The 18726-nt window shown below is 41.3% G+C and overlaps 1 protein-coding gene across 2 annotated transcripts in view; it reads left to right on the top strand.

Moving 5' to 3' along the window:
• ARHGAP18 (Rho GTPase activating protein 18) overlaps positions 1-18726 on the top strand; it is an 82830-nt gene that overhangs the window by 9439 nt on the left and 54665 nt on the right. Inside the window, exon 1 of one of the 2 annotated variants that reach the window (XM_072333301.1) lies at positions 14010-14277. The exons of the other annotated variant lie outside the window; for it this stretch is intronic. Within the exon in view, the coding sequence (XP_072189402.1) occupies positions 14210-14277 (68 nt within the window). The 5' untranslated portion in view covers positions 14010-14209. Of the gene's footprint in view, positions 1-14009; positions 14278-18726 lie in introns of those variants that run through there. 2 annotated transcript variants of the gene reach the window in all.

The raw sequence follows: 18726 nt of genomic DNA, 5'->3' as shown, positions 1-18726 counted from the left end.
GAATTCTTAATATTTCTGTGTTTTGTTCTTGCAAAATTCATTTGGCAGTTACAAATTCATTTGTAACTGTTTAACTCAAAAAATCACTCTGAAGTTCAGAGTGACGCAAAAGGCATCCTTTTTTGGTGTTGTTCCATTGATATTTTTTATATTTATGTTTCCAATCAGGGCTTAAATACAACAGTTTCACTTGACTAAAATGCCGCATTGAAATTTAAATACAGGTTTACTTTGCTAATACATAATTCACTGAATAAAGGTAGCACTGAACGTCCCCCGTGAGGTAAAAACTTTGCTTGCAATTGAGAAAGGAGACTGTGTTGAGCAGATAAGTGCACCATCAATGTTATTCTGTGTTTGAAATGTTTCAGCTACAGCTGTTGGAATTGAAGAATTGCTTCATCTCAGGAGCAGGCCAAACTGCACTTGTTGGGATCCAGACTATGAGCTGAATTCCTGGAGTTTTTTTTTTTGTGGCCAAAGCAGATTAAATATGATCTAGATTTCCTTGAATGGGGGTGCTTTGAAATCTGATGAGAAAATTGTATCCATGAAATTTTTATGGTAATTCACTTTTTAAAGTGTTCCTTAAAACAAACAAAAAACAACATCAACAAAATCAAATATTAAACTGATTTAATTTTTAAGATAATGCAGCATCATAATGGTGTGGGTTTATACTGTGGTGTATACTGCACCATAACTTGTACTTTTTGTTCCTCGTATACATTTACGCTACTTTCATTGCTGCAAGGAACCAGGATCATTTTTATTTATAGTCTATTTGAACACAAAAGTAGCTGTCTGGATTGGGCTAAAAATCCATCAGTGTGGTGTCCTGTTAGTGCTTATTTCCTTTACGGTGTTCTAAAACAGTGCAGGCACACATTGCTTTTGCCAGCTTGCAGCCATATGCTACCAGGAAGATCCTGAGCCAGATTTTTTCCCACAGGTTTGGTAATATTTCATGGATTTATTTTCCTCTAACATCTCTGGTCTCACCTCATACCTCTGCAAGCTTTTAGCCTACACAGCATCCTGTGACAAGCATAATGACACTTCATGGGAAATGCCACCACCTTCTGTCTGTTTGGGATCTGTTTTTTCATCTTGGTTACAATAAATTCCCCTTAGTTTTTGCACTGTAAGGCACAGTGAACAGTCCACTGGGATAGCTTTTTTTTTTCACTCCAAGTTTTGCATCTTACTTGCTTAAGGCCCAGGCTTCATCTGCAGACTGCCTTCCCTGCCTTTTAATATTTTCTTTATTTTTAATTTGCTGCTGTAATTACAGTAGCCAGTAAAAAATTGCTAGGATTATACGAGCCCTGAGTGAGAAATGATATGCAATATAATTTAAATATTAATATTGCTTATCATAAACACAGCTTCCATTATGATTTGTTTGGTTGCTGGGAACAATCATCCTCTTAGCAGCAGCTGTGGTCTGAATGTGTGATTTAGACTAACACTTATTTTATTATTAGTGTGCACTCTTTACTTGTAAGAGAATGTTATGCCAGAAGAGTTTGGCATGTACTTTTGTGGCTCAAAAGACTTTCTGATATGCACAAAGTACAGTACAAAAAAATGCCATTGTTAGATTTGGAGCTATGTTTCCAGTGTTTTTTTGTGTATTATCCATGTTGCTACTGAAGAATAGTAAATAAACACTTATTTTAACACCATTGCACTTTTCATACTCAACTTTGAGTAGCACAAAGTGCAAAGCATGTACTAAGGCCTTACATTTTGACATTAGTGTCTTTGCAAGGCAGTTGTTATGAAGTTTGATTTTAAAGCATCAGCCTAGCTTTTTATTAAGGTAATTTTCTGCAGTCAAAAGTATGAGAAATTATGCTGGGTAAAATAGTTACAACATTCTGAAGTGAACAGTTTAGTGTAGGGAACTCCAGTGACTCCAGCTCAGTTTGAATTCCCAGGAGGCTGGCATTCCCTGTTCAGGATGTTGTTATCCCTAAGTTACTCCTGTTTCAAAGCTTGTTGGCAGCTAAGAAATTATGTCATTCGGTAAACCAGAGTTCTATTTTCACCCCTGTAACACGTATTTTAGGCAGCACTTAGCACTTTCAAGATTGTTATGGCTACATTCTGTAATAGATTACAGCACACATTATACATTGTGCAGATTCTTTGTGAAAGCATCTTCCTGGGATTACTGTAATGAAATGCACTTTGCATAGATAATATTGCAGAACCCGGTGTTTCCACAAATAGATTGCTTTCAAACTGGGGCTCTGAAAAGGAAATGATCTTCAGCTTGAAATCTGTTCACAAGCAACAATAATCTTGTGTAGCAATTTTGTATTTTTAGTGATGCCCCAAAGCAATTGGAGAGAAGAAAATAGCAGGAGAAGAAAAAGCCAAAAGAATGGTTTTGGCAGATGTGCAGCTTTTTCCCTTTAACTTTTTATTCATGGCAACACACATTTGAGGATCAGGTCAGGAGCCCCAGAAGTAGTGTATGGACACGTGGCCTCCAGGCTGAGTGACTGAAGAGTAATTTTCATAAATTCTGTGAGTTCTGCAAATTCTGGGCTTTTGTGCACTTGAATACCAGCATATATCAGTGAGAAATGTGAAGCTTTATTTACAGTAGCTGTATTAGTTAAAGCCATGCTGCACATACAGTAGAACATCACTTTGGATGACTGGTACCTAAATACCTGTACAGGCATTAAATTAGATATAAATACTGGGGCCTTCTTTTTTTTCCTTCACCAGTTCTGGAAGAGTAAAATTGACAGTTAAAGTATAGAAGGACCCAGTGAGAAAGCATCTTTCATCACTACCTTTGGGAAGTGCTCCAAAAGTGTGGGTACTGCTGTGATGAGCCTGAGTGGGAAATTTCTGAGCATGAAGGTGAGAGGAAGCCAACCCTGTCATTTCAGTGGAGGCTTCAGGGGGAGAATTGCAAGCGAATCCTCACAGAGTTTCAAATGGAGATCTAACAAAAAAATGTAAGGCAAAAGCAGAACTGGAATTTGTTTGATTATCATAAAGTTATCCCCAATGAACAGAAAAACAATGAAAAAGCTGTTTAAACGTGACAAATGTTTTATAAACTCAAAGAAAGAAAGCAGTTCATCCTACAAATGTGAATTCTCTCCCCAGAAGAGAATTTACAAACCTGCAGAGATGGAATAGCCATCTAGCTCCAGAGCGGCCAGTGCTGCTCTTGAGAGGATGAAAGAAGGGCACTGAGGTCCTTGTGGGAACCGGCTTAAAGTCTTTCTGAACAAATGTTGCAGCAGATAATACCAGGGGGAGGATGAGACTCTCCTATAGCAGATGATTATATGTCTGCACTTACAGTCATTGGTTGAGAGAAAACATTGAGACAGTACGTGAGCCTTGTTTGTTTGTCTGTCACGTGTGTGCTGTTTTTGCCATGTTTCTGATTCATTCTTCACCCTTGTAGCTTGTTCTCTTAAATCTAGATGACATGCGACAGCCCAGAGAGAAGCAAAACGCAAACGATATGAGTAACGATGAGTATTACCTGATTACTCCAGTCTGCTGAGCTGACATGAATGTGATTTTGTAGTACTTGTTAATGCCACTGTTGCAGTTCTGAACAACTTGCAGACTGTTGCAGAGCAGATACATCCATGGTGTGGGAACTTTGCACATCAGCCAGCAGGTGGCAACTGGAGAGACGGTCCTGCAGGTGACTGCCCCCATGTGTGGTTTTGAAAAACGTTCCCAACTTTTGCTAAATGAAATAGCAAAATTCCCTCAAGAATGGCAGAGCTGACAGCATGAGAAGTATCTGCCAAGCATCCAGCAGTGGTGTGGGTGCCTGGGGGCTGCTGGCACTGAGCCCCATGCTCTGGTGACAGCTGTCCCCCAGGTGTGCAGTCCCCTGTGCTGGCTGCGTGGTGTAACCCCTGACAGGCAGCACACACTCCTGGCATGCTGTGCACTGCTGGTTTGGTTTTGTTTGTGGTTGGATGCTTTTTTTTTTTTTTTTGGCTGACATATGGTGAACACTACTGTATCGTATGAGAGCTATTAAAGAGCAAGATACTGTATTGATTTATATCAAAGTAAATCTGACTGCTATTACCCAAATACCACTTTTTTTGTGAATGTTTTCCAAGTGAACTGTAAATGTTATGGTTTTCCTGCAGGAACTATGTGATTATATCCCTCCATAGACAAACTTTTAAGATTAGCCTTCTGTAACACCAGCTATTGCTTCTAAAATACACAGTGATAGTCGCATATTCTTGCCTTGTGTTTCCACAGATCCATCTGAGCTTCATGGTAGAACTCTGTCACAATCTCTGCAGACAGATATGTGAACATTAGCCACAAGAAATGATTTCCTAAATTTAGTTATCAGTGAATGACACAGATGTACTCTGTGAGGACTGAGGCCATAGAGGCTACAGATGTGATGCTTTCTTTAAAATGGCTTGTAGCATGTATGTGGCTATACATCAGACTAAAAATGCTTATGGACTGGAAGGTTATTGCTTGGTACATATAGCAGTAGATACGTATCGGTATAGCTATGACATTACTTTGAGCTTTTACGTTTCTCGCTTTATGACTGATATTTCTTTCAGATTTAGAATGGGCTGCTTTCAACCACAAAGAATCAAATCAGCACTCAAATATTTATTTCTTATTTAAATTTCTTGCACACGTGTTCACGTGTTTACATCAATTTTCTTTGTATTTGTTCTGCACGGGAGTTATGGTTTGAATAGTTATGGAGGACAAACAAAAAGCATCAGGAAAACATCCAAAACAAAATATCACTTTTATTCTTACAGTTTATGTTTGCAAATTTCTTTGTTCAAAGTTTGACAAGTCCTTGTTACAACAAAGCTATTGGAAAAGGAAAGTAATTTCTAAACGCAGATGTCCTATCCTTTAATTCAAAATCCAAAGTGCTACATGTTGCTGTTAAAGATGGTTTACGCAAAAGCTGTCATAAAAATAACAGAAACAAGCCTGGGAAGCTGATAAGAAAGCCTCAGCAAGCAAGAATATGGGGAATGCTCTTACTCCCTTCTGGTTCTGTCTCTGACTCTTATAGATACAGTTTTAAGAGATGTCCCGTTAATCTCATATTTCTCAAACTGTAGTTAGGATTTCATATAAAGCTGAAGGGTGGTGCCCTTCTTTTTAAGTGTAGCTAAATTTCTGGAAAACGCAGTTCTGAGTTGGTGTAAACCGTTTTTAAAATTCATGTTGCATTCAGAAGACTGTTTTGAATTCTGAGTAGTGAAAATACACTGCTTGTGTTATTCCATAGACAGTGAGGCTGAATTTGATTTCACTGTGTAAAACGAGGAGGGAAAGGTTTTAAAAATCATGCTTATTTGTCTTGGGTGCAAAAGAAATGATACAAAATGACTATTATTCTTCTTCATATCAACAAGGAAGAACTAAGAATACTTTCCTCTGGGTTAACTTGACATTTTATTGGGCAGCCTCTAGTTTAAAAGCCTTTGCAGAGTAAGGTTTTCTTTTAAGCAGCTGATGACTCAGGCAATTATTTCCTTCGTTGTTCTGAAGGGTTTTTTGTCAGCTAGCAGCCACGTTTCTGGGTAGCTCTGGCTTATTTTGTCATCATTTTCATGAGCTTTTCTGACTAAACAGAAAAAAAAAACAACAAAAAACAAGAACTTCTCTGGCACTGCTGCTGTATGTTTTGCTTCACCAGATGTTTCTGCGCTGCAGATTCAGCTGTGATGAATTCTGCAGACAGCAGCAAAATTAGAAGGATAGTGAGAGGAAGAGCACGGAGTCAAAAAGTAGGCTGACGTAGAGGACATGTGCAGGAGAGAGCTCGGCTTCAGCTTCTCAGCCAGATGTGGAGTGAAGAAACTGTCCCGACCCCACACTGCGACATAGCCTGAAGTGGTTCAGGGAAGTAACTGACACAGACTATGATGCTGAATGAGGCACAGCCTGATTGTTAACACAGCAAGTCATGCTGTTGTTTACAGGTTTTGGTTTCAGGATGTGGCATTTACTTGCTGTCACCATCTCAGTTTCACTTGGTGAAGCTTTGTGGACTGGTCACTTTGTCTGTTCAATTACACTGAAGTGCTGGATATAGCAGTCTAAACTTGACTGCAAAAACAAGAGAAGCAGAGTTGTGGATTATGAGAAGTTCCTCTACTCCTCTGTCCCCAGTGGATTTAGTGCCACTTACACTGTCCAAGAGAATAAAATCAGGATTTCTGCCATTCGTACAACAGCAGCCTCAGGACAGAAAGTCAGCAGGTATCCCTAACAAGCGCTTTCTGAATGACCTTCCTATGCATGCTTTGATGTGCAAACTGGTCAGCAAATCTGTTCAAACTGCATCATGTGCAGCTGTGTTGAAAGCACTGATAGGAGAAATGTAAGCTCCAGTGCCACAGCCACGAGAAGAGCAAACGTTCGCCACAGCAATGTGTTTGTGATATTGTACAGTTATAGAGTGCAAGACACTTATACTCAGGGAATATTTATCCAAATTGGAGCAGATATTAAAAAAAAAAAAATGATAAGAAAGATCATCAGGATGATGGAAGATCTTTGGCAGAATAGCAAGCTTGTAGTGTGTTTAACTCAGAAAAACTTTTTTAAGGGTGCTTAAAAAAGCTGCTTCATATAAATGTAAGAAAGGAGCTGCTTCATATAAATGTAAGAAAGGATTGATCAGTAACATCGGATGTCATGCTCCAGAGTTCTATGTTTATTTCATTTTCATACGCTAGGACAGTATCTACCTGTGTCACATCTAAGACACTGAGAGAATTAAGAAAGACTAAGACAACTTATTATATTATATTTTATTATATTATATTTTAAAAATACACTCTTCTCACAATTAGAGGTATGTGGGAAGTAATAGTATAAAAATCTAGAATTGTATCAAAACTAGTTCAAAAGAAAGGAGGCATTCAGAGTCACCAGTGAAAAAGCCTCTACCACCTCCCCAGTTAATGCTAACTTTCCAAAAGTGGTGTGAAACTTCGGGTGTAATATTAGGTTTTCCCCAACAGTCTTGCTCCTCCTGTGGAGGTAGTGCAAAGTATACAAGGTTTATCGTTTGTTCTCTGTGCTCTTGGATACAGAAAATCATGCCATTATGCCTTTTTTAATCCCTATTAAATCACACACCAACAGAAAAACATCATAGTAAAGCAGCAAGAAGTAATATATTGTACTTTCAGTACTTTTAATGCAATTCACAGTCTGGTGAATAATCTTCACAAAGAGCTTGATATTATTAACCTCATTATGTGGACAGAGAAAGAAAGGCAAACATGGATGAGAACTGTGCAAGGTCACGTAGTAAATAAACATGGATAAATTACCACTATTAAAACTGATATGCCTCTGGGTAAAATGGAACAGCTGTCTGACCATGAGCAAAAACATTAAAGCAGGCAAGATGAGAACCTTGTACAATCAAAACTCCCTGTGATTTCTGCAAGGTAAACAGATGGGCAGTGGTGGGTGTGACCTGAATTTCTTCAGGGGGTTTCATTTGAGAAAAATCAAACTGAATAAACTGGAATAAACTCACATACTCATCAAGCTTTGGATAATCTCAGAAATGGTCTCAGTAATTACTGTTTCACCTTTTGCACTCCTCAAATAAAGAATTACTAAAGCAGCCACCAGAGTGCACCAGATACATTTTAGAGTAACTGCAGGGAAAGAAAGGAAGGTGAGAAGTGCTCCCTTTTCTTTTATCTTCTTTTCTTTTTTCTTTCTTTTTGCTAAGGCTTGGAACATGTCATCCGCTCAGATCTGTGTGTGAAGGGCAGTGAGGGGGAAGGCCAGCACTACTTGTAGTGAACCTGGAGGGGTTATTTCTCCTACCTATGGTTATGTCTTTGTAGTTGCTTCTGTGACAATTCTGCATTGCTTACAGAATAAGTCCTCTACTTACCGAGCCGTGTTCTGGTAGTAGTGGACATATTTGTCCATAAAAAATCCTATTAAAATTTGAATACAGGATCCATACATAACAGCTTGAAGAATCAGGCTGTAAGAAAAGTCCCTTATGTACTGGCTAGCAAGAATATTATTAGCTTTCTGTATGTGAGTTTGCTTTCACCATACAAGTGTGTGACTTCATCCCTATCTTTTGTATTCAGGGGTAGCTAAGCTGGTCTAAAACACTTCCTACATACTGGTACTGTACATTCCAAAGTACTGAACTCTCCACATTTTATATGCCATATGGTGCACGTTTTAACTGAACATCACAAGTTATGTCTTTTCACAGGTAACATAAAATCATTAAAAGTAGAGCTTATCTGACAGATATGGACATCTGCATATAACTTACATCATCTAGTTTATCTTCCTTGTCCATGGAAAGAAGACTTTTCTAGAGCATGATTCATCTTTATGTTCTAAAGGGGACGGATAATATAAGCCAGATGATTTTACTAGCTAAAAGCGAACATTTGACAGCCTTTGAGCAGAGCCTAAAAACACTTGCGTGGATGTAGTCATCAAGAGTTAAGCAGCAAAAATCATACCCTGTACGTGTAGTATTCTTTCCTATACTATATATTCTTTCCCACAGTGCTGCTAACATCACTCATTAATGGCTGCAGAACACTACTCAGATGTGTGGGTCTTCATGTAGTCGAGTACAGCACCAAGTATGAAGCTTAGCAAGTGTTCATTGTCATCTTACAATGTACAAAAAGCTTTCTATTCTTTCTGTTTCTTGCCATCTCCGGCTGCTAGCTGGAGCCCTGGAAAAATAATCTGGACAATGGAAATGCAGTGAGCTGGCTGAGGGATTTTCTGTTTGGTTTAAAATTTGTCTGAACAACTTTTACAGTAGGTAATGCCAGGGATTAGCATTATCTCCTGCACCAGGTTGTTGCAAATCTACTTTCAAGTCCTGAAGGATAGCTGTCCATTTACTACAGCCCTGCATTCCTTGTCTGAACACTCTAGTGTTGCTTCCAAGAAGAACTCTAGAGCTCAGTGGGAATATATCCATGTAGGGCCATTGAACTCAGTCTGTGAATTTGGAATCATAAGCTTATCTGCTATGATTTCCTCAAACCAGTGCTTCTCAATAGATTGCATTTCTACCTGCTGGTAATTGATGTATAATCAGAAACACTGAATGTGAAAAATCAACCTGGAAATAAAAAAGACTCAGTGTTGGAAAAAAAGGAAAAATATGTTTTGAGGTGAGAATTCAAAAGCAGATGTTAAACAAATGCATGTACGGTCCTTCCAGTACTTAATATAAACTTATAATCAGGAGAGAGACTGGCTTTTTACATGGGTGGATAATGATAGGGCAAGGGAGAATGGCTTTAAACTAAAAGAGGAGAGATTTAGATTAGTTGTTAGGAGGAAATTCTTTACTTGGAGGGTGGTGAGGCAGTGGCACAGGTTGCCCAGAGAAGCTGTGGTGTCCCATCCCTGGAGACACTCAAGGCCAGGTTGGATGGGGTCCTGGGCAGCTAAGCTGGTGGGTGGCAGCCAGCCCATGGCATGGGGTTGGGACTGTGTGTTCTTTAAGGTTTCTTCCAACCCAAGACATTTTGTGGTTCTGTGGAAACAGTGACAAATGAAACATTTTCTGAGACATTTTCTTTTTAGTAATTGCTTTATTAAAAAAAGCCACACTAATCACATGTTTCCTGCATGATCTGCTTGGCTCTGGTGACTGATTATGTTACATGGAAGGACACTGCATGACATCTTAATCTAAATATTTGAACTCTTTGATAAAGTCTTGGGTTCAGCAGCAAGACAACATAATTAGTAATCTCCTCCCTCAGTGATATATTTTTTTCTACCGCCTAAGTAGTGTGCCCCAACCAGTGCCTTCTTATCTAGATGATAAGAAACCTTACTTTTCACATTATCATACTCATACTGTGTTAAGAAAAAGACTAGTAACTACAAGTCTTGGATATGGCTTTGATACTGAGTCTACAACTCAGTAATTACTGAATGTAAATTTTTTTAGGCAAAGGACAGACTAGTGAAACTGTGAGGATATTCCTGTCAGAGTATGGAAATAAAACATCTGTAGGTCTAGGTTATCTAGCTGCCTCCAGAATAATTTCTGCAAAGAAAAATAAACCAGAGTGGAGTTCTGTCATCATAGCAGGAAGAAGTTTGAACCTACCAAGCTGAATTACTCTGTCAGACAGAGTAAAGGAAAAAAGTGTGCCTAGAACTAAGCTCCTAAATCCGCAGGAGCTATTTCATGCTCAGCACATTTGAAGTGCGTCATACTAAAGGCAGATTTAAGAAAGCAATTAGTATCTCTGGTGTTTCTCAGATGTCAGTAATTTAATTTCTATCCTATAGAATTTCTTTCTATGTCCTTTCTTTTCATTGTGATAGGCTTTAAAAGACTTGCTTACTCTCCATTTGATAAATATAAGCTCATTCTAGATTCTGCCGTTCTTCATCTGTCACTTGACAGAATACAGTTCTTCTCCCATTTTCCATTTGCAGTAAAGTTTTTTTTTGACCAGCCCCTTCTGACACCACACTGGCTACACTGTGCTTCTTGCATTCTTTCTTTATAGAGGGTGTACCATGCATTGTGCCCTAATTATGATGTGTTTTAAGATGCTTATCAAAGAAAAAAGCACTTTCTATTCTTGCTCTTGTGGCACCTAATATACATTCTGTTTGGCACAACACTTTGGCAAGCACTCATTAAGCACAGAATGCTTTAGATATTTCACTTTTCTTTCTTTCTTTCTTTCTTTCTTTCTTTCTTTCTTTCTCTCTTTCTTTCTTTCTTTCTTTCTTTCTTTCTTTCTTTCTTTCTTTCTTTCTTTCTTTCTTTCTTTCTTTCTTTCTCTCTCTCTCTCTCTCTCTCTCTCTCTCTCTCTTTCTTTCTTTCTTTCTTTCTTTCTTTCTTTCTCTCTCTCTCTCTCTCTTTCTCTCTTTCTCTCTTTCTCTCTTTCTCTCTTTCTCTCTCTCTCTCTCTCTCCCTTTCTCCCTTTCTCCCTTTCTCCCTTTCTCCCTTTCTCCCTTTCTCCCTTTCTTCCTCTCTTTCTCTCTTTCTCTCTTTCTTTCTCTCTTTCTTTCTTTCTTTCTTTCTTTCTTTCTTTCTTTCTTTCTTTCTTTCTTTCTTTCTTTCTTTCTTTCTTTCTTTCTTTCTTTCTTTCTTTCTTTCTTTCTTTCTTTCTTTCTTTCTTTCTTTCTTTCTCTCTTTCTCTCTTTCTCTCTTTCTCTCTTTCTCTCTTTCTCTCTTTCTCTCTCTCTCTCTTTCTCTCTTTCTCTCTTTCTCTCTTTCTCTTTCTTTCTTTCTTTCTTTCTTTCTTTCTTTCTTTCTTTCTTTCTTTCTTTCTTTCTTTCTTTCTTTCTTTCTTTCTTTCTTTCTTTCTTTCTTTCTTTCTTTCTTTCTTTCTTTCTTTCTTTCTTTCTTTCTTTCCTCTTTGAAGGTAGTTTTACAGTCAAGTAGAGTATGTGGCATCCAGCCAGCTAGCTGAAGATTTTTGAAACTGCCAGGTCCTAAGGCAATTTCATTTAATTTACATTTCTAGTTTTCTTGTTTCAATTTAAAAGAAAAAGGTTGGGCCCTTAACAAAATAATTCTGTATTCTTCATAAGCTGTTCAACAATTAAACACATATGCATTTAAACAGAGCCAAAGGCAACAGTAAATTGGTGCAGTGATGTGTGTTAACAGGGTGTTTTCTCATCTCATGTTGATGCACTTTTAAAATGATCAGTGCAAACTGTTGAGTGTTGCATGTGTCTGCGTGTGAGGAATTGATTTCTGCCTTTCAGACACAGCCTGAGAGATGATGCACTGTAGCTGTGTGCTGGGATATAATGGGATCCTGCCAGGGCCTCAAAACTAGAAAAAAATGTAAATTTGTGAACAAAAAGATAGTCCAAGAAACCTAACAAGTTGCTTACAGATAAAGCAGTCTCCCAGGTGGCCAAGAAGGCCAATGACATCCTGGCTTGTATCAAGAATGGTGTGGTGAGCAGGACTAAGGAAGTCATCCTGCCCTGTACTCAGCATTGGTGAGGCCTCACCTCGAGTACTGTGTTCAGTTTTGGGCACCTCAGCACAGGAAAGACATGGAGGTACTGGAGCAGGTCCAGAGAAGGCCAGTGAGGCTTGTGAAGGGCTTGGAGAATCAGCCCTACAAGGAGAGGCTAAGGAAGCTGGGCTTGTTTAGTCTGGGGAAAAGGAGGCTGAGGGGAGACCTGATTGCTCTCTTCCAGTATCTGAAAGGTGCTTACAGTGAGAGTGGGGCAAGTCTTTTCTCACTGGTGACAAGTGACAGGACAAGGGGAAATGGCCTCAAGTTGCTCCAAGGTAAGTTTAGGTTGGACCTTAGGAAACACTTTTTTACAGAAAGGGTAGTCAAACACCGGAATAGTCTCCCCAGGGAGGTGGTTGAGTGACTGTCCCTGGCTGTGTTTAAGAGTCGTTTGGATGTGGTGCTCAGGGATATGATTTAGCAGAGGGTTGTTAGAGTTAGGGTACTATGGTTAGGCTGCGGATGGACTTGATGATCTTTGAGGTCTTTTCCAACCTGAGTTATTCTATAATTCTATGATTCTATAAGACATGGAAGAGCTAGGCTTTGCTAAGCACAACTCTGCCCCCAGTTGTTTTCACTTACCTAAAGCACAGGCTGAACTTGACCTTCAGTGATGGACAAAGGGAATGGGCTGCTCAGCAGTGGCTTGGAACTTAATGGCGACATGACCCTTTTCAAAGCAGTAAAGGACAACCCGCTTGGTGTTTCATACAAAGCCACCCTTTTAAGAAGAAATCTGGATAAAGTTATCTGCTTAAGTCAATGACAAAATCTAGTTATGCCCAGACATCACCCATGAATTCTGCAAAGCCTATAGCTCCCGGCTCTGAGAGCATGGTGCGCTCTGAAGGATGCATTGGCCCTGCTCCACCTGAGGGCAGTTCTGTTCTTTTGACCACGGAGAGCAGTGCTCTACTGAATCATAGTAACATTAAGGTTGCAAAAGACTTCATACATAGAGTCCAACTGTCAACCCATCGGCGCCATGTCCGCTAACTAGGTTCTTCAGTGCCACATCTACATATTTCTTGAACACCTCCAGGGACAGTGACTCCACCACCTCCCTGGACAGCCTGTTTCAAATGCATTGCTACTCCTTCTGAGAATAAATTTGTCCTAATACCCAACCTAAACTTCCCCTGGCACAACTTAAAGCCATAATCTCTTGTCCTATCACTATTACTTGGGAAGAGAGGCCAACACCCACTTCAGTATGACCTACCTGGAGGTAGTTGTAGAGGGCAAAAAGGTCTCCCCTCCAGACTGAACAATCACAGTTCCCTCAGCTGCTCCTTGCAGCACAGGCCGGAGGAGTCTCTGTGCTCCTATTTAAGGGTACAAGGGTTTAGATGGATGAGGATACAGATCTTGGGACATCTGTATGCACCAGGACACTCGGGGCTGGATTTTTCAGATGTTTCCTTGCAAGCAAAACAGTGGCATGATTTTTATTTTTTCTTTGAAAGGGAAAAAGAAATATAATAGTATGTCAACACTGAGGCCAATCCATTTCCTTGTGGCAAAAGTGGCTGCAGTCAGAAGCTGGGGAAGGACACTGCAGCGACGAGGCAGCCCAGCTCCCCATGTCCTCATCTGACCCTGCTGCTCGCTGGAATTTCTGTAATGATAGATTGTAATTTAAATAAAATCCGCTTCATGTAGAAGTGAAAGCAAGCGTGGAATGAACTGCTGCGATTCGGTGTTACGGACAGCACGCACAGCAGCACCAGAAACTGAGAACAAGCTCGGTTTTTATTATCAAAGCCATTCCCGAGCCCGTCTGTGGGCAGCAGCGATGGTCCCGCCCCGTTACGCGGCGCTCAAAGCGCGGTAACGTTTGACTGCCTCCTTCGCAGCGCTTCCACGCCAGCTGCAGCCCGAGGCCGGCGCGAGGCGGCAGGAGCGGGCCGCGAGCGGCCGCAGCGCTCCGCAGCCGGAAGCGGCCTCCGTGACCCTCCCGCTGGTGCTGCCGGGCACCCGGTCCCCGCCGCGGCGGCGGGAGGAGGAGGAGCGGGAGGGGCACGGTCCCGGCGGGCCTCTCTGCCGTCACCGGTCCTGCCCCGCTGCGCTACGCTCCGGTAGGAGGCTGTGCCGCGCCGAGCAGCGGCCGGGCCGCCTCGCTCCGCCTCAGCGTCCGCGGAAGGGATGCGGCGGCGCGCACCATGAGCTGGCTGTCCGGCTCCCGCGGCGTGGTGCTCACCGCCTACCACCCCAGCGGCGGCACCGGCGGGTGAGTGTGGCCGGGCAGGTGCGGCCCATGGCGGGGCACGAACGGAGCCGGTCGGGCAGGGGCAGCGCTGGGCGGCCGAGCGTGTCCGTCTCGGCCCGGAGTCTTTTCCGCCGCGCTTCTCGCTTTCACCCTTCGCTCTCCTAACGCTGCGCGGGGCTTGCGGCGAACAGGTGCCGGCTGTCGTCAAGGCGCCGTAGCTGGGAGCAGCGGCGCGCTGCCCGAGCAACCCGCGGTTGTTAACACTGGGCTGTGCCCGCCGTGAGGCCCGATCCCGTGGGATCAGGTGAGGGTCAGGCTTTGTGTAATCATCGTTGGTTTTGTTTTCTTTTGATCCCGTTTGACTGGTTATTTTTTAATGGTTTTGTTTGTTTGTTTGTTTGTTTGATGGCAGTTGCAGGTAGGGTTGAGATAAACTTTTTACAGCATTTGTCGTTTTGCTTTAAAGAAGGAATTGAAAATGGGCAAAGGAGGCAGCCTTCATGAAGGCTGTGCGTCTCCCTGCACCCCGTGGTGTGTTTAATGCCGGCACAAGTACAGCAGCCTCATAACACTAACCAGAGACTTCTTTTAGGCGTGCTTTGTCCCTACAGCCTATTCAGTCCCATCTCTTCCTTGCTGTAACGGGCAACAAAGGTCCCATTGAAAAAGATGGGACTTTTATTAATGCAGGAAAGCCAATTGAAACTGGGAAGGTATTGATGCTGACACATTGCTTACATATGCGCATAATGAGTGCGTCTGACCAAAGAGATTATAATCTCATCAAAAAAAGATAGATAAATGGAAGTACTGTATGTCACCATGCAGTAAAGATAACCGATGCGTGACGGTATGTCATGCCATGAGTGCACAGCAGAGGCAAGAACAGAGTTGAGAAGTGCAGCCTACCTAGTGTCTGAGCAATGCAGGTGGGCCCCTGTTCCTTCTGAGTCTCTCTTCCTCTTAAGTGATGCTACTGTCAACTCTGCTGTAGTTCTCACTGTTGTCTTAACTTCATGTGGAAAGGCACTGTAGGTCTGCAGTGCCAACAGTGATCCTGCACAAATTATTCTGGATGGACAATACACATGGTGTTATGAAAGGAGAGTGTGCAGGGGAATAAATGTGAGATGCAATCTTCTTTATTGTAAGATAGGAATGTATAAGCTAGAGCTGTGTAGTGCAGGGGATTTCCACACATAGTTTGTCTGAATCCCACTACTGGCAGTGTTACAGCTTCAAAAATCATGCATGTTTGCTGTTTATCTTGCTAAGTTGAGATGCCTCTTTCAGTAGCATGGTCTTCAGTATATCTAACTTCTCTCTGTTAATTGGAAAACTTCTCAACAGGGATCAGAGTATGAAGAAGCTGATGTAATGCACTGCCAGCTGTTTATGTTGTGATGGGGCAACCTTTTGGAAAGAAAAACAGCCAAGCTATGATGAGTTCTTATTTTCAAGGGCATTCAAAACAGTTAATATTGGAGATTGTATTGTTTTCTGAATGTTGGAGAAGTGTGGCACTGATGCATCCCGAAAAAAGTGATGTGTTGACTGTGCTCCACATAAACTGCATCTTAGGAAAGGGCTGTGCTTCCAAATGATTCGGTTTTTACTTCAGGCATGAGAAGTTTTGCTTGTTGAGGCTGCAGAATTTCACTGATCTAATAGATCACTTTGCTGTTCTGTTTTGGCCCTTTAAAGGCACAGTCAGCCTGTGAAGTGCTGCCTTTCAGAAGGGCTTGCCTTACTGTTGGCTCATCAAGCTAAAATCTAGAAAAACCTCCATGTGTTCACTTCCAAGTGTGACAATTCAGCAACATTGCCTTGACAGTGTTGATGCACAAAATAGCATCAAAGCTGTCCTTGCAATATAACTTTATTTACAGTTTATGTCAAAGTAATGGTTAAAAGAGTATCTTGTATTTTAGATATTGATTATGGGTCACTTCTGTGTTATACCCAAGTATTTAACTAGGAATTTCCTTAGTGAAATCACAGAGGTAGGTTACCTGGTAATAGCATTCTTCTACAATGCTTCCATTTTCTCACTTCTCAGCTTTAACCTATTAGTTCCACTGTCCCTGTATTTATTGGCTGTCTTGCAGCTCACATATTTGTGTTATCTCTTTTTCATTATGATGTCAACCCACAGTTTGTTTTTCTTGTTTTGTTTTTCCTATGGAACTGCTTGATGTTAAATGAACTGTAGAACAGAAGGATGCATCAAGTAACTTGTAGTCCATGACTGTTTTGATGGATGCTATGGCCCCCGTAGGCATGTAAGCATCACATGAAGTTTGTGTGCCTAAGCATAAACTAAATGTTTGTGGAACTAAATGCATACATATCAGTGTGCAAGGAAAATAAAATTTTGCTACAGTGCATCTTCAAGAACCCAGCCTATAAGGGCAAAATGAGTTACAGGTAAATGCGTTTAAAAGTGATGGCCACTGAGAGTTGACTTTGCTTTTCTCTTCCATCTTTGTTGTATCTCAGAGGCTGCGGTTCTGCATGATCTCCCTCTCTGCACTGAACTGTCATGTGAGTCATAGCCTCCCTGTATGCTTCCAGAGAGCCACTGTGCTTTCACACCAGCAGCCAGCATGTGCACTTTTGTTGCCACTTCATTACGCTTCATAAACTTGCTGCAGAGGACTGATTTGAGTTTCACAGCTTCGCAAGCTAGTGCCATTTTAACATCGTGTACTCCCAAGGATCCCGTGTGTCTTTATATTGCGAGTGACTTGTTAAGATTAAGACATCAGTGCTTTGTAAAGGCTAGAACATAGATATTTTTCCCCAGAGGCTATGTACTTACACGCACACTTACTTATTTGCTGTATTTAAATATAGTATTTGGTTTGCTGACACTCACTTGCAAAATGAGAACAACAAGCTCAGTTTCCTTTAGATGGAACTAAAACCCAGACCAGTTCTGGAAAGAGTGCTGTAACCCTTGGCTACTGTAAAAGAGAAGTTTGCCACCTCCTCAGGTCTCCTCTGTCAAATGACACCTGCCAGCTAACATCCACGGTCCCTGAGATTCACTGTCCTGCTTCACTGCTGCACCCATGTGAACATGGGAGATGTCAGCTGAAGCTGGGCAGTGTGTGGCAGTGGAACAGAAGGGATCAACCTAAGAAGAAATCTAGTAGTGAACAGGAATTCGTACCTTTTGTGAAGGGCAGTTTCCATTCTTGTTCCTTCAGAGAGAAAAGGTCTTGTTTCTTTCCCTCTCTTTTCTCACCAATGGCTTGCTCTTGGAGTTGAAATCCTGTACAGAGGACTAAAGCACAGCGAGAGATGCATGTAATACTAAGGATGCAAGTAGCAACTGGTGTGTGGTGGTGGAGCACTTTCTTTTGCAATCCATTTGTAAAGCACAGATTTTGGATTTTCTATATATATCATCGCAGCTTTTGTTGTTCCTACCCCCTGTAACCTGTCTTCCATGACAACAGCATGGGTGGCTTAGCACAGGACCTGCCACGTGTTGCTTTGCTTATGCAGAGCAAAGATCCATCGTATTACAGCTGACTTCATAAAAACATAGCAGTTTGTTTCTTTTCTCTGCTGAGTTTAAGTCTATGTGAGCGCAGATCTTTCCTGCCTTGAATTTGCTTGCTAATTTGAATGTTTGTTGTATGAATACCTGTCAGCATACTAGAATAGAGCTAATAGACAAGTGTGCTGAGTTGCTTTAATTAGAATTGCTTTTGAGTCTTTTATGCTACGTGTATGTATAAATATGTAGTGTACTGCAGACCCCTAACGTGTTGCTTAGTTACCAGTGTATTAATCCCAGTAACTCGATCTATAGACAGCACAGTGTGGCAGCCCACCATTTCCAGCTTCCCTGATTCCAAATTCCTGTCTTCTCTGGTTCCCCCTTCCTCATTTTGCACCTTATTTTGACTTTGAATTTACCTGGCTTCTGCCTTTGGTATTTGCTATGCTTTTCCAATGAAGGCCTCCTACTGTCAGTAGGCTTATTGTTCAGCTGCTGTACAATTTTACTTTGGTAGCTTGAACAAATAATTGGTTTTGATTCTCTTTGTTTCTTCAGTCTAAATTCTTTTTATGTGTGTGTGCATGACTCTTCTTCTGTTCCTCCAATTTTCAGCATTCTTCTTTATACATGTCCTACTATTCAGCCTCACCTTTACCTCCCAGCCTGAATGACTTGGAATACTTCAGTGTCATGACCCACACAGCTAAAGTCACTTCTGTGCTGCTAGTTTGCCACTCATTCATCTGTATAAACTGTAGGCACACTTGTTTTACTAAGCATCCTGTTGGAACTTCCTTTGAGTTGCATCTCCTTTCTGCTCTGCCTGTGCTCTTCATCAGGGCTGTCCTCCCTGTATAGACATGGTCACTGGTTCTTGCACTTAGATATCCATCTGTCAGTGTTATAAAACAACATTATTTCAATAAGCTCACTTCACTAACTAACCTAGATCATTC

This window comes from Excalfactoria chinensis, chromosome 3, assembly GCF_039878825.1.
Source record: "Excalfactoria chinensis isolate bCotChi1 chromosome 3, bCotChi1.hap2, whole genome shotgun sequence".
NCBI classification, from domain to species: Eukaryota; Metazoa; Chordata; class Aves; order Galliformes; family Phasianidae; genus Excalfactoria; species Excalfactoria chinensis.
The sequence above is the reverse complement of the archived record's forward strand: the minus strand, read 5'-3'. Positions and strand labels throughout refer to the sequence as shown.